At 34.5% G+C, this 15,751-nt stretch overlaps 1 protein-coding gene across 2 annotated transcripts in view; it reads left to right on the top strand.

The window, feature by feature from the left end:
- Positions 1-15,751, top strand: part of retm (real-time) — a 54,275-nt gene that overhangs the window by 33,988 nt on the left and 4,536 nt on the right. For both annotated transcript variants that reach the window (XM_085944944.1, XM_085944943.1), the window contains exons 6-12: positions 2,841-2,956; positions 3,673-3,862; positions 4,107-4,195; positions 4,839-5,097; positions 6,418-6,539; positions 13,738-13,866; positions 14,409-14,544. In XM_085944944.1, the coding sequence (XP_085801070.1) occupies positions 2,841-2,956; positions 3,673-3,862; positions 4,107-4,195; positions 4,839-5,097; positions 6,418-6,539; positions 13,738-13,866; positions 14,409-14,544 (1,041 nt within the window). The remainder of the gene's footprint in view (positions 1-2,840; positions 2,957-3,672; positions 3,863-4,106; positions 4,196-4,838; positions 5,098-6,417; positions 6,540-13,737; positions 13,867-14,408; positions 14,545-15,751) is intronic.

Raw genomic sequence — 15,751 nt, 5'->3', positions numbered from 1 at the left:
ATCTAATCATAAAATTGAATAACTTCAATATTATTTTAGAAGCGCAATTGAACGATTTGAAGCTTATATTATGTAAATAAATATATTAATGACAAAACAAACATTTTTGACAATCTCGTTTTTACACTGTCAAAAATGCACACAATTCAATACAATAAATAGGTGGCTTTTAACCGCTCAAATTATCAATCTCTTGTGTGGGGATCAGAAAATAAGTAGTCTTTATTAGAGATGGGAAAACTGGTCGATTTTGAGACTAAGTATACATACTACCAGTATAAAAAATACTTAGTATAGAAACTTGTTCCAAAATACTTACTAGTATTTGAAATACTATATAGAGCGTTTGGCGTGCGTATGCGACAAAAGTTTCATACTCAACTGAAACTAAAACCAACTCCATATTAGTATTTGAAATACGTATCGGCTAAGGGAACTCAGACTGTGTATCGGCTTCAATAGAATTGCTAAAAATACGCTGAGCTCCGCTTAAAGTCGAAAAGTCCCATTTATTATAAAATTTTAAATACATTTTAAATCTGAGTTGTTTTTCTGTTAGGTTACAATATTCTTGTTAACAAAAATGAACAGCAGTAATTTTTTTTTAAATTTTAAACATGTTTTGAGCGGTCAAATAATAAGCCTTAGCCTGTGATCATAGTGCCATCTCACCACTGTGCTGCGACACAAAATTTATGAACAATTATTCATACATTCAAACACAATAGACTAATAAATTAAAATATACCTATATTCAAGTGCTATCTCGTTCGCGCGCATTTAATGTCAATAGTGTTGAAAGTCTACCAACTGGCGAGTCCACAGAAAAGCGAGTCGCGATGATATGATTTTAAGTTTTTTGGAATAAGTTTATTGGGCCACACATACTGAGTATGGGTAGTTTCATCCGAAACTTGAGTACACAAACTGGTGACAGTATTTCCAACTCACCTCTATCCGTCTTTATACACCGGGATAAAATGACCAGCCATGACATTAGGATTGTCTTTTTCAAACCGGAAAATCCCGGTCTAATTGGAACATATGGTAAGCCATGAATAAGCAGTGAGAATCTCTAATATTTGTCAATTGTGGATGATACGAGGGTGGGTCAATAATTCCTTAGAAAAAAGCATTAAAACACTTTTTATTTTTGTATTTTTTTTTTATTTCTCAACATAATCTCCTTGGAGCTCAATACACTTGGTTAGACGTTTCTCAATTTTTTTTTAAACCGTCAGAAAAATAAGTTTTCGGAAGGTCCTCAAAATAAGCATTTGTCCGATCGATGACTTCTTCATTTGAAAAAAAACGTTGTCCACTTAGCCATTTTTTTAAGTTTGGGAAAAGGAAAAAGTCACTGGGGGCTAAATCTGGCGAATACGGTGGGTGGTCGACCAATTCGAACTTCAATTCTTCAATTTTAGCCATTGATCGTAAACATGTGTGAACACTGGCATTGTCCTGATGAAAGAGGATTTTTTTCCTGTTTAAATGAGGCCGTTTTTCTTCAATTTTGTTTTTTAGCTGGTCCAATAAAGATGCATAATAATCCCCTGTTATTGTTTTTCCTTTTCCAAATAGTCAACGAAAATAATTCCACGTGCATCCCAAAATACAGTAGCCATAACCTTACCAGCTGATTTTACGGTTTTCGCCTTCTTTGGACATGGTTCGCCTTTCGCAATCCACTGCTTTGACTTTTCTTTCGTCTCGGGAGTATAGTGGTGTATCCATGTTTCATCTACAGTCACAAAGCGACGAAAAAATTCATCCGGATTGCGTTGCATGAGCGACAACAGGGCTTTAGAGGCCACCACCCTATTGCGTTTATTGTCGACTGTGAGCAAACGCGGCACCCATCTTGCAGAAATATTTTTCATGCCCAATTTGTCATGTAAAATAGAAATGACGCTACCTTTTGAGATCCCTGTAACCTCAATTATCTCACTCAACTTTAATCTTCGGTCACTTAACACCATATCGTGGATTTTATTGATCATTTCTGGTGTAGTCACCTCTACAGGACGTCCTGAGCGTGGTTCATCCTTTGTTGATGTACGACCACGTTTAAATTCATTTAACCAGTTATAAATAGTTGCAAGTGAAGGAGCAGATATGCCGTGAACTAAATCCAACTCTTTTTTTATTTCCTTTGCTGTTAACCCTTTTATATTAAAATGTTTAATAACAGCTCTAAACTCAATTTTCTCCATTTTCCATTTTCCACAAGCAATTTTTTTTTTTAAATGTACGAGAAACACACAACAACCCGACCGATCTGATTGAAACTTCGCAGCATACTGAATCGGTAGTGCCGCTGCATGAAAACAAACCGCTTACAGTACAATTCGCGCCACCTGTCGGCTTTTCTAAGGACTTATTGACCCACCCTCGTAGTATAACTTGTCACTAAAACCAATTCCTATGGAATAGTAGAAAACTTTTATCTTCATTTATTTGGTTACTATGGTTATTTGGAAACTACATACATACATACTATTTAAGGCTGCAGAATTTCCTATACATTTATGAATTATTTCCAGTACACATTCATGGAAAACCTCTTATCAGAAAAAAATAACATTGTGTTTCCGGAAGCAAACAAAAACATGTGCAATATCATAATACTAGTAGCGAATTACATTTCATTTATAATGTTTATACTTATTGTAAATTTTTATCCAAAATTTCATGTATTTTTAACTGGTTGTGGTCGTATGCTAAAAATAGAAAAAGAGGTTTTACCATGGATGTAACGATATGACGTTAATACAATGTAGTACGTATTGTACGTTCACAGTTCACTAATGTTGGTATGTAATTTCGTCTTCTTGCAGATACCTATCAATTAGACACAGAATATATTCAGCGTTACCTTGGAGAATTGACAGCGATGCAGGAGTCACGATTGGTTAAATTAAGAAAATGGGTTGCTGATTTACAGAAGGGAAAGGTACTTAATGTTTTTCTACTTCTTTATAAAGTGCAGCAGTGGCGAGGGGGTAGGCTGAATTCGACATAAATATTGCATGCTGAACTTTGTCAGTCATTTGTTTTCATTGAACAAAGAATACAATTTGCAGATGTTGATGGTGATGGTTACTTTTTAAAATTCATTTAGATAATCTACAACTCCGTAGAGGCCAATATGCTCCATTTTACATATTTGTAATTTAATTTTTTAACATACTATTATCAACATAATATATCAGTAAGTGGATGCTAACTGATGAACTATTATTGTTAATAGATTATTTTCACGTAGGTGGAAACTTAAGTGAAAATGAAAAAATTCGCAGGCTTTGAAGACTCTTTTGCATGGCAAATATCTAATGAATAAAACGCCGTGAATAGTAACTAATTTCAAAAGAATTCTCATTTAGATATCTGTGGTTTTTTTTTAAAACTATGCTACATGTCCAAAAATTAAAAACTTGCATTGAAATATTGAAGAAATAAAATTGGTAATCTTTATATCACTGGAACATTAATCGTAATATGATGTTACTATTTTATTTTCTCCATTATCGATTTATGATATAATTAAGCAGTCAGGGTATGACCGACCTTATCTTCCAATCTGCCTGCGCAACATGTTTTGTATCACCTTAGTCTCGTGTATAAATTTTTCTGTTTTTGATCGTAATCTAACTTACAATTGTAATTTAGGTTCCAAGCGATCCGACTCTTCTGCGATTTCTAAGAGCCCGTGACTTCAACGTGGAGAAGGCTCGCGAAATGTTATCCCAATCGCTAATCTGGCGCAAGAAACATCAAGTGGGGAAGATCCTCTCCGAGTATCAACTGCCTCAGGTTGTTAAGGATTACTTCCCGGGAGGCTGGCACCACTCTGACAAAGGTAACGTTAAAAAATTTCAGCTTGACCGAATATCTGTCATCAACTATCTTATATAAGTCATATATATTATGCTGATCGTAGCTTTTTGGTGCATTTTTGCATTCATGTTGACTGACGATTGGGAAATCTAGATTGTACTAGATCTAGACTAAATCTACTAAGATACTAATACTAGATCTAGATTCTAGAGTATTTATTTGTGTTATGTGTTTGGTATAAGCGTTTTATAATATCCTTTTTACAGATGGCAGACCACTGTATGTCTTAAGACTTGGACAAATGGATGTGAAAGGTCTGCTCAAATCCATCGGTGAAGATGGTTTGCTGAAACTCGTAAGTCAACATTTAATAATGATACTTCAAAATGGTCAGATTGTGAAGAAGCTGGGTTCAGTTAGGTACTGCCATTTATGTAAAATTCACACATTCAAGCAGATACGGGCTTTAGCGCATGAGCGAATCGTTGACAACTATGTCTTATATAAAGTCTGGCAAGAAGCTCATACTTGGTTTCATATGCAACTCATTGTAACAGGAATGCTAGTTTTTTTCATTATATCTAATTCTGGTCACTGTACAAATATCGCTGTTTATACTATATCATGGATTTCATCTTTTATTTTGGTATCTGTTGAATCATGATTGTTTAAATTTTTTGAATATTGCCAGTGAAAAGGACACGTAAACCTGCTATGGTGAGGCATTTACGTGCATTCAAATCTCTAAATTGAGCAATGTCGTTTGCTCAATGACACGGTCCGGAGAAAAGGTGTAGAGGACTGAACCAGCCAGCCAGAGAAAAATGGTCGAGGTAGTCAAGGTATCAATTATTGTAGCCCCCTATCAATGAAGAAGAACGTTGTCACTCAAAATCAAAAATTATGCATGTAAACTTAAATTTAAACTAGTTATATCAAATATTGAAGCCAAATGGACTGACATTGAAAAAAAATCTGATATTATATTTTGATTGCAGACCCTACACATATGCGAGGAGGGTTTGTCTCTGATGGAGCAGGCGACGGAGGCATCCAGCAAACCGATCTGGACATGGTGCCTCCTGGTGGACCTGGAGGGGCTCAACATGCGACACTTGTGGCGTCCCGGAGTTCGCGCGCTGTTGCGTATCATCGAGATCGTGGAGGCCAACTACCCTGAGACTATGGGCAGGGTGCTCATCATCAGGGCACCCCGAGTGTTCCCCATTCTCTGGACACTCGTTAGCACTTTTATTGGTAAGCAATTATATAATATAATGTTAAATGAATAATAACATCCGACCATCATTTAACACTGTTATCCAAGCTATGTGGATAACAGGCACCGCTAGCTCAGGGTACTGGGTTTCCACACTATCCCCCTGATGAATTCCAATCCTGTTACGGAAAGGACCATCGAAATCAATTGGTATTCGATGGATAATGTCTACCATACCGCTGCAGCGGTTAATTGCGAGCACTGAAAACTTGACTCTATTGGACGCCAAAGCCTTTTCTATGAAAGAAAAGAACATAAAAGAACATAATATTACGGGATACAATTAAATTAAATGAAACACCGTGATAATTTTAACCTCACTGTATTTACAGAAAATGCAATTAAAAGTCAATGGTACATAAATGGCGACATGATGCCATAGAAAAATCACCACCGTTCACAAACGAAGAGGTTATAATACATAAATATTTACGTTATACAAAAGACACAATATCAGCGTCTGCAAACTAAAATTTTAACACAATAAGTTCTCAGCAACTAACTTAAACTTAAACCAAAATATCCACATGTGAGTGAGGTTATAATTAAAACAAAAACTTAAAATTAATTAATACTAAAAAAATGAAATTGAAATGTATTTACAGCCGCTTGACAAATTGCCAAGCGGGAATCGCTCCTCCCAACGTCCTCTCGTTCTCAAGGGTCAACCAGAAAAAGGCAGGAGATCCAATTCGATCGCCTGACATCGATCCCCCCACCACTCATCCAACCCGGAAGCTTGAAGTGCCAACCGCAAGATTTTAGTGTTGCCCGCGAGAGAAAAACCTCTCCACTAATTATGATTGTTAATTAGCCCGTTGGTGACGTCTGCAACGTCACAATAATCAATGTCTATAAAGCTAACTGCAAAATAGCGGAAAACTCATAGCAAATGGGTAGCGTCGATTGTCTTATGTGGAACATCAAAATCATTTGTAAGTGTCGTCTAAACTGTGAATGCGTAAAATAGCTAAAAATTCCTCCTATATCAACTATGATGAACCTTTTTCCACATGTATATCAGGGTATAAGACTAGGTCTTAAAAAATGTTACGTGTTTGGTAAATAAAATTTATTTATCAAAATCATATTTATTTCTCCAGTCAGTGGAGGTTATTATAGATTACTTTAAGAAGTTTCCATCAGTGATAATTTTCCATTTGAGCAATACAATGTGATAAATCAAGAATGGCTGCAGTAATATCATTTTTCAGGCAGATAACCGTTTTATTTTTAATTCAAACTTCGCCGGTGTGTCATTTTGTGTCATAGGTTCACCACCTCAATATATGTTACAGATGACAATACGAGGAGTAAATTCCTTTTCTACGGCGGCAAAGACTACTTGCAGAGTCCTGGTGGACTCGTTGATTATATACCTGAGAGTGTTGTTCCTGACTTCCTTGGCGGACCGTGCAAGGTGTGTTCATTGATGTATTATATTTGTAATATAAATTTAAACTACAGTCGAACTTGGTTATTACGATCACGGAAATAGCGAGATCTCGGATGTAATGAGAAAACATTTGTTGACATTTTAGTTTATAATTTTCTACATACATTTATTCACTTTTATAACGAGCTACTTCTCGGGTAGACTGAGCAAAACTGTTAATGTGTCGATCGTTTAAAAACAACATTTTCGACCCTAAGCGATAAAATCCGACCGGACAATTAACTAGACCGATGCCGCCAGGATCGGATTACGTTTATGATACTAGTTAAGTGTCTAAGTACCTAATTGGTGTTTTCGCTGACAACATTGAAAAAGTATCCACGTATATGGTTGAAATTGCATGTAAAAAATCCAAGCTTTGTGAAGTTAGTAGGTACAATAAACAACTTCTTTTGTAGTTTATGAATGCCATGCTTGTTTCGGAGATTTTTACGATGATTTTCAGATTTTTTATGTTCTATGCTTAAATAGTACGTGGAGCGAAAAATGTTATATAACGATATGAGTAATGCTTATAACGAGCAAATTCAATCGGTCCCATCTTCCTCGTAATAACCAAGTTCGATCGAATCATTAAAATGGTGGAAAGTTTGGATTAGGTTTCTAATGAGTAGTTTTAAATAATTTGATAACTGAATAATTGAGGTGATTATTTTCAAAAATCCATAAGTTATGGTCAGTAATATAATATGGTAAAAATTTAACAAACAATACATAGAGTCTGTACTCTATAAACTGGTGTACACGTCACACGAAAAGCATTGTGCCATCGCGTTCAACTGTTGTAAGTTTTCAATGGGAGGGAACGATATGGATGCTGAAGGGAGGGGGGGAAACTGCACACCAGCTTATAGAAGACAGACTAAGATATTTTATATTATGCAATTCCGTACATAATATATTATGTAATGATTTACCACATTCAAAACCTGTCAAAAGCATATGTCTAATGATTTACAGAATGCTGATTCAGTGAGTTCTTGATTTACGACAGGGTTCCGTTCCGCCACCTAGTTTGGTTGATTGGCTTATAAAAATGGGCGTTTTGAACTTATTTGAAAATATAATTTGATATACATACGAAACTAAGTTTAAACCAATCATTTCCGTTTGGAATCACAATATAATAAGTGGATATATTGATATTTAAAAATATGCACCATTAATTATAATATTTTATAATTATTGTGCTTGATTATGTCTGAGGTATACGGTGAATACAAAGTTAATATTTAAACCCTAAGGTACCAACAAATTAATGTTGATTCTATTGATTCTAAAGATTTACTTCTGTCGGCTGATAAAATTTCTAGCATGAAATTATCAAGTCAACATAATTTTTTTTACCGCCGCGATTTTAAATTTACTGTCGTCAAACTGTCAGTCATTTATTATGTCATCCGAATTTGGGCTTATTTTTATGAATTGGTTTTAAAATATTGTAATGATACTCGACAGGCCCATATTGTTGAACCGTGGAGACAGGTGCCCCAGCGTTATTACATTTTACCCAACGCCTCTTGCCCAAGCAGCAATGTAAGATTTTTAGCATACATATACCCCCGATACGGCAAACAAAAAGATCACCCGTCCGTCACCGCAATACCAACACGTAACAGTTGACTTCAAATCTTGTGTGAATTCACAGCCCCGTAGGCAAGCATCATGAGCAGTTCATTTGAACACCAACATGGCAATAAAAATATATACATCATCTTTAAGAGTGGCACTTTATTACGGTGACTAAACTGTGTATTTATCTATTTCATCTCTGCTTTTGAGTTGTATTATCTATGGACTTTATTTTGAGGAATGTTTTTATCAACAACATCATCATTTTTATGTTTCATTTTTAACCGTTCATGTACTTTTGAAAACCCTTTATTAATTATAATCGACCAATGTATCATTTATAATAATATATTTTTTAAACTTATATAAATATCAGTTTTGCAGTGAAAAGTATTTTGAATATTGCAAATATGATATTAAATATATCGTCGGTGTTTTGTAAAAAGGGCGAATCAACCATTTTGGCGAAATCGAGATTTTAATGCAAAAACAATATGGGGTGTTGTGTAAAAACGGCGAATTTTTATCTCCACAGAAAAGTACTTAAAAACGATACTCGACTAAAATTAAATTAATTAAAATTACGAAATAAAAAACAAATATGACATATTAGGCCTTTTAAAATATTATATAATAATACCTATTATAATTACAGTATTCTTTCTAAGCTTTATTATAAACTTGTTAGATATTTATAATCATCTACAGGTAAAAAACAAATAAATGTCAAAAGTTAAAAATCCTCCTCCTGTAAAGTAGCATTTTGGTTAATTCGCCATTTTTACAAAACACCGACGATATTTAGGTACATAATTTGGAAATACCTCAGAAACATACATATTAAAAAAAATATTGATAAAATGTGTTACCATTTTAGGCAATTGTGTCCTAAATAATTACGATGAAATTAAATCATTAATCACACAAGTGAAGCGCTTTACAAATATTGCTAATAATGGCGACTGATTTTTGTGGTTTGAACCAAGGTACCAAGGCTTCAGTTGCATGACTACTAGTTAATTTCATCGTAATTAGGTAGGATACAGAGCACAAAAAGAAAAAAGACTCCAGTCAGCCAACAGATAGCGGTGGTTCTGATAGTGACAATACAGTTAATTCTAACTTATATAATAAATTAATACAATAAATTAGGTAAAAACTTTATCACCTACCTATTAAATCAAGGATCACAATAAAAAATATAACAAAAAAAATATTAATAGTTAAAGTGTTTGTAAAAAACCCTACCTGATAGATCTTTGGATACCTAATCACTAATAATATGGGTTTTGACGATTTATACTTTAACGGTGAGTTATTCACAGATTTAACGATGAGCGAAAGATGAAACTCGGGTCGCAAAAACGACTCAAATGAAATAGTACAAAACTTAAATACATTAAAATTTTAATTTAAATTCCATCAAGTACCCCTAGGTTGATATTATTAGTATAATAAATTATGTATTTAGTTGTTAACAGTCATGTATCTTTATTGATTGAAGTAATAAATTAAATAGTGAATTACCTTAAGTAAACAATATTATAATTTGATGATATTACGTATTATGTTAGTAATTGACGGGGTCGAGAATAAATATTGTAAATTATTCACACAAAGATATAGAATACTGGTTTTCTAAAAAAAACAAGGTGTTATATTTTTCGTTAGATATTTGATATAGATAATGGGATAACTGACGTTTTCTACTATTATTTCATCCAATTTCGTTGCTAAGAAAATGTTACATTCATTTTTTTTTTTTGAAACTTAGTAGCCTTTAATCTTTGTTCGAACGCAACATGTTCCTTAACAATATATACTCTTGTACTACTTGTAATTGTAGGTAATTAGGTGAATATATTGTCCGATCTACTTGACATTATTTTGTATCACACATTGTGTATGTCTGGAATGTACAAAAATCACTCTAAATCGCTAGTCCTTGTCATGTTCATTATAACAAGTTCACATCTGTACGTGAGTGTAATTTAGCCACTGACTCATCTGCATTCTTCATTGTTTTCAAGTAATACATTTATCTAACACATACAATTTTTTGTTACCTACCATGTTCTATAATATTGTTTTTATTTTACATTTACTCATAATAAATTGGTTTCATTTGATTAAATTACAATTTTTGAAGACTTTTCTATTTAAAACTGTGGTTTATGCATAACTTATGCAAAATTTAACCAGTATTATACCCTCTATACGCGTGCATGGATTTTCTGTTGACAGTAAGAAAATGTATAGGTAAACATGTATTATCCCGCAATTGGTAAGATTTCATGCATGAATCAAAAAAGTTTGGAAGCTTCTGAATTTTCATGCGACAGTAGGATTTTTTTGACCTGCGCTTGCGCAGTAGAATGATAGTGGCGAACCGGTCTGTAAAAAAATGAACTTTCAGTTGGACCGATTTTCACTACCTGTCAAACAGTATGAAATAGTACCATAAAGTGACAACGTCGCGTCTCGCTTACTCTTAAAGAATGTATTGGAGAGACAGTCATCACTTTTGTTTAAAATACTCACCATTGCTGCCAGTAAATCCATGCACGTGTACAGGCGCTATTAGTCAGTGGCGAAGACTGCCTTTTGGTGGGAGGTAAATGTAACCGAAAAGAACAGTAAGTACATTCATGGACAGTAAAGTAATAGCTAGGTTATCAGTGGCGTGCGGCAGTGGCAAAAGGTGGAGGTAGGCTGTTAAGATCCGACATAAATAGTGCACACTAAACTTTGTCAGTCTAACGTACCTATTTGTTTTCATTGCTCTAAGACTACAATGTGAAGAGAGTCTTTAGGCGGCCATAGACGGACAGTTCTCGTAGCAGTTTGAACATGGCACAGACAATAACTGTTCAATAACTGTACGTTAGTGGACACACCACAGATCAGTTTAACTACCCCATTTAAATCTGTCTAACTGTCAACAGACGTGCCCATATACGTACAGTTATTGTCCGTGGCAGAGCAAGTGTCAAAAACTATGGAGGTTATGTTCGCGGAGATAATACACAGGGGTATTGTTTAAATTAGTTTTAGGTAGGGTATACTTGAACGATGATACACGAATAATTTAACTTTGAATTTATTATGGTTATAATTGTTTTTATTAGAAACAAATTGACATAAATACACACCTATGACGTTGGTAAAATAAATCATGATTTCGCTAGTGGATTGTGTATTTTATCGATTCACCGAAACAATATTATACACATTCGTGTAAATATAAAATATAATCTTTTCTTTTGAATAAATTATTCCCTTTAATGGACAGTATTAATTAAGTAAGAAAACGGTAATATTTATAAAGGTATTGATTTTATATACAATAAGCCACAAAATTATATTTACATCAATCATCAGTATAATAATTAATTACTATGATATTATTAAAATATATACTTAAATTTTATTTAGATTTAGCGACATTGTCATTCACAATTAGGTATATTAATTTATGTTGTGAACGTCTTAAATTAATAATTTGTAATATTCACTACATACAATGAATAAAATTTGAGTACTGAGTTATTAGTCTATATTTTCACAATAACTTAATATTTATAATGCTCTCTAAAATGTTAACATTTATATTATATTGTATAAAATAATATGTTTACATAAATAACTATTACTTTGTTTTACTCTCGTAAAAATAAATAAAATATAATATTTGCGATCTCCGCGTACATAATATTATTATATTTTTAATAATAAATGAATTTGTATTTTATAACAAGCAACACCAGCCGTAGTTGTATCGCGCGGTATATTCTACTTTACGTTACCGACATCTAATGTCACTCGAGAACTTTCGGCTAGTTGAAATTCCAACAGTTTTACAAAAACACGGGAGTGGGGGGTCGCTGGCAGTTTGAACATGGCACACATCTGAAAGGTCGAAAAGTGTCCGTCTATGGGCGCAGCAGATTATCTACCAAAGATAACTGTATGGTTATTAACTGGCATGTTCAACCTGTTACGAGAACTGTCCGTCTGTGGCCGGCATTTGTCATTGAGTAAAATTCAATGAAACCTTGCCTAATCCTAATCCAAGCCATAATTGATAACAGTCAAAAAATATTTTATAGATGAATAAATATTTTTTATCGATTATGGCAGAGCTCAATGAATTTAAAAAACTAACCAACATCATCTGTAATATGTATTCTTAATTCGACGAAAACAAATAAGTATGACTGTAAAAGTGAACTATTATATTATAAAAGTGTACTATTTTTGTCGGATCGCCCATAGCACACCGAAACTCTTATGGTTTGGATTAGGCAGAGTTTAATTGAATTTTAAGAACTAACCAGCACCATCTGCAAATTGTATTAGTTAAATGAAAACAAATAAGAATGAGTGGCAAAATTTTGCGTGCAATGTTTATGTCGAATCTGAACATCCTATCTTCACCCCCCGTCACTGGCGTGCGGTGATTTATGAGATCAGGCATGCTTTTCATTTTTTATCTATCAAATATTTCATTGATATCTCAGAATAAATTTAGGGATGCGCTGCATCCACAGCATCTATGAAATGCACGCCACTGTAGGTTATCCACTATTGGTACTTACTAAATATAAGTAATTAATAAAAATATGTAATGACATGAATATTGCTACTGAAATTTAAGCGCACAAGACTATACAAAATTGTGTATGACGTGCTCAATCATTAAATATATATGACATATTTCCGAAATCAAATTGTAAGTTGTATTGTAGAAAACAAACAAGCCTGTATACCTATTAGATCAAAACGGCTTGTTCTACTTCTCTCTCTTTCTAGCGGCGCTATCTCTTATTACAAGTTGCAGCGTTTGAAATTTGTTGAAAAATTGTACATATGATTTTATTTTTTTACCACTAGACATCGCCACTGGTTAATATAATCCATAGAATAAATCGAAATTCTATGGATGCCACTGTTTGCTTTGCTTGCCCTGTGCCTAATTTTAATATGAACAAATAAATCATATTGCATAGTGTGGTTAATTAAATAATAATTTTTAATACAATCGGTATTAGTAACGCGGCATCTTACCTGGGCGAAGTCAATGCGAATGCGATGCGACGCGGCGCGGCATGAAAATATCAAACAGTCAACGCCACCTTTAGTGGCCTACATGCAGATAATACCCGGCGAGCGGTGCGGGGCTTCAGCGACGCGATCAAACGGTTTGATATTTTTGCGCGAAGTGGAAGGTGTAGGCGTCGCCATGCTAACAATTTTATAATAAACATAAGAGGTAATTATTTACATGCATCTAAATATTTCTAGGCGTTACCATGGTAATAAACAAATTGAATAAATGTGCGATGGTGACAGCTGGTGACTCAGCTACACGTAGGACAACGATGCCACTTCGCATCGTTTTGGAACGTATCGCTTCAAACTGTATCGCGATCTCGTTCGCATAGACTTCGCCCATGTCAGACGCCCAGTAAGAATTACAAATTCGACAGTTTTCAAGAAGTGTTGAAATATTTTGGCGATTTTTCTTTTAATTGAACAAACTGTATGCAATCCAAATATTTAAAATTCGGTGTGTATTCTTATTTTCCAGAGTTTAGTTCACGAGGGAGGGCTTGTGCCTAAAAATTTATACACCGTGAGCGCGTTGACCGACCGAGGGGATCTCTGTCCTTTCAGCGAAGACAGTATCTACAGATCAGTCAGTCTCGCCAAAGGACAGGTAAAGTCGAAACCTTTTTAATAGTATTGTAATATTGACATTGGTAAATGGTCTGCTAGAAATTACAAGAAAACTACAGAAATTTGATTTCTAGTTCTTGGAAAAGGGTATGGGAGGCTTTCATTTAGTAGTAGTGGGTTTAACATGAGTGATGACGTTCATATTTTGATGCCGTCTTCAATCGAAGGTGCAAATTGAAGTACATCTTCCTAACCTTGGCAATTCACCAACATCTTGGACAGTGAGCTATATATTTACGTAGGTTGCGTATCCTTTTAAAAAAGTTAATCTCTTTCTGCCTATACCTTTGATATCCTATCCCTTTCCCCGCATTGTGACCTGGAGTAAATTGTACTTCTCATTGCAGAAAATGTGACTAAAGTATACTGCGTTCCTGCACTTGACGGTTACTCTTGACTTATTGGCTCACTTGCTCTGTAGTAATTTGATCAGTACAGGAAATACTCTATACGATCACGTCTGGAAAGCCTTCAGTCTTCACTTGACGAGTGCTGATGATGTGATGATAATGTTGATTTCAGGTTCATGAGGTGATAGTGGAGAACAATGATCCATGCAGTGTACTCACTTGGGACTTTGATGTGATGAGACAGGACATCGCCTTCACAGTATTCAAAACAAATGAAACGCTGCCAAGTATTGATAGTGTAGATAAAGGTAAAACTTACAGTTTTCTTCTGTACAGATTAAGGTGACGCATCAGTGAAACGCCAAATAATTTCCAACTGTAGGCGCGACGAAATTTTGGACTCGCTGCCATTCACTGAGAGAATCTCGAGCCAGAAGCACGTCACTTTGCTGCGTGATGGCGACGGGTCAATTAATTCTAAAATCGTGTAAAGATGACTAAAAACGTTACCCATTTACTTTAAAAAGAAAACATGTCAATGAATATATTATTATTGTTACTAATAGAACAATAAACAGAACATAAAATGAACGTATGTTGGATTTATATGAAAAATAATATTTCGTTTGACAGGTGTCATTTGCACCCGCGACCCGCAGTCCGCGCATCGCCTAGCAACGATCTTTTTAGACCGTGCCTCAACTAATGCATGGCCTTAATCCAACTTAAGACATTGATAGAACTAAAGTTGGTGTGTAATTACAACTTAACACTTGAAAATGAAAGTTAAGCAATTAGTAATTGTACTTCTTAATTTATTTCTCTCTACTTTCCGTCCCTGGAGTTCGAATCCCACACTTGGAACACTCAGTATCGCATGTTCTTTTTTCAATTTGGAGCAAGGACCCAATGTCTAACTATCAGTTTTAGTATAAAAATTGTGTAAAAAAACCCCACACATTCTGCTTAGCAAAGTAAATGGCAGTTTACAAAAAAATATATGTATGTACTTCTGTTTTACACCCATAATAGGATATTTAAAGCGGTTCTAGGATAATAAAATTACCCTCTGTAACCCTCTCGAAAATAAATGAAAAAGGTGAAGTCTAAAACTAAACTGAACTACACTAAAGTTAAATTGGTTTTAATTTCATTGTTGAGATTTGTAAAGTTATCAGCTCCCTGGACTTCAATAATAACTAACTGCTGTAGTCAGCCAATTTAAAACATTATAATACCCCGTTTACGCGTGCATGGATTTACTGCTGACAGTACGTATTGTCACGGCCATAACAAGAAAATGCATGTGTAAACATGTATGTATTATCATACAAGTTGCAAGATTGTATGTGTGAATCGAAAAAATTTTGGAAGCTTCTGAATTTTCACGCGACAGTTGGTTTGTTCGATATCTGCGTCTGCGCTGTAGAACGATAGTGGCTAACCTGCCGGTAAAAAAAACGAACTACACCGGCATTTTGAGGTTAACCGATTTTCATTACCTGTCAAATAGTA

This window comes from Rhyacophila brunnea, unplaced genomic scaffold, assembly GCF_057557595.1.
Source record: "Rhyacophila brunnea isolate RB1 unplaced genomic scaffold, BYU_Rbru_1.0 scaffold_17, whole genome shotgun sequence".
Taxonomy (NCBI): Eukaryota; Metazoa; Arthropoda; class Insecta; order Trichoptera; family Rhyacophilidae; genus Rhyacophila; species Rhyacophila brunnea.
Note: the sequence above shows the minus strand (reverse complement) of the source record. Positions and strands in the feature narration are given on the sequence as shown.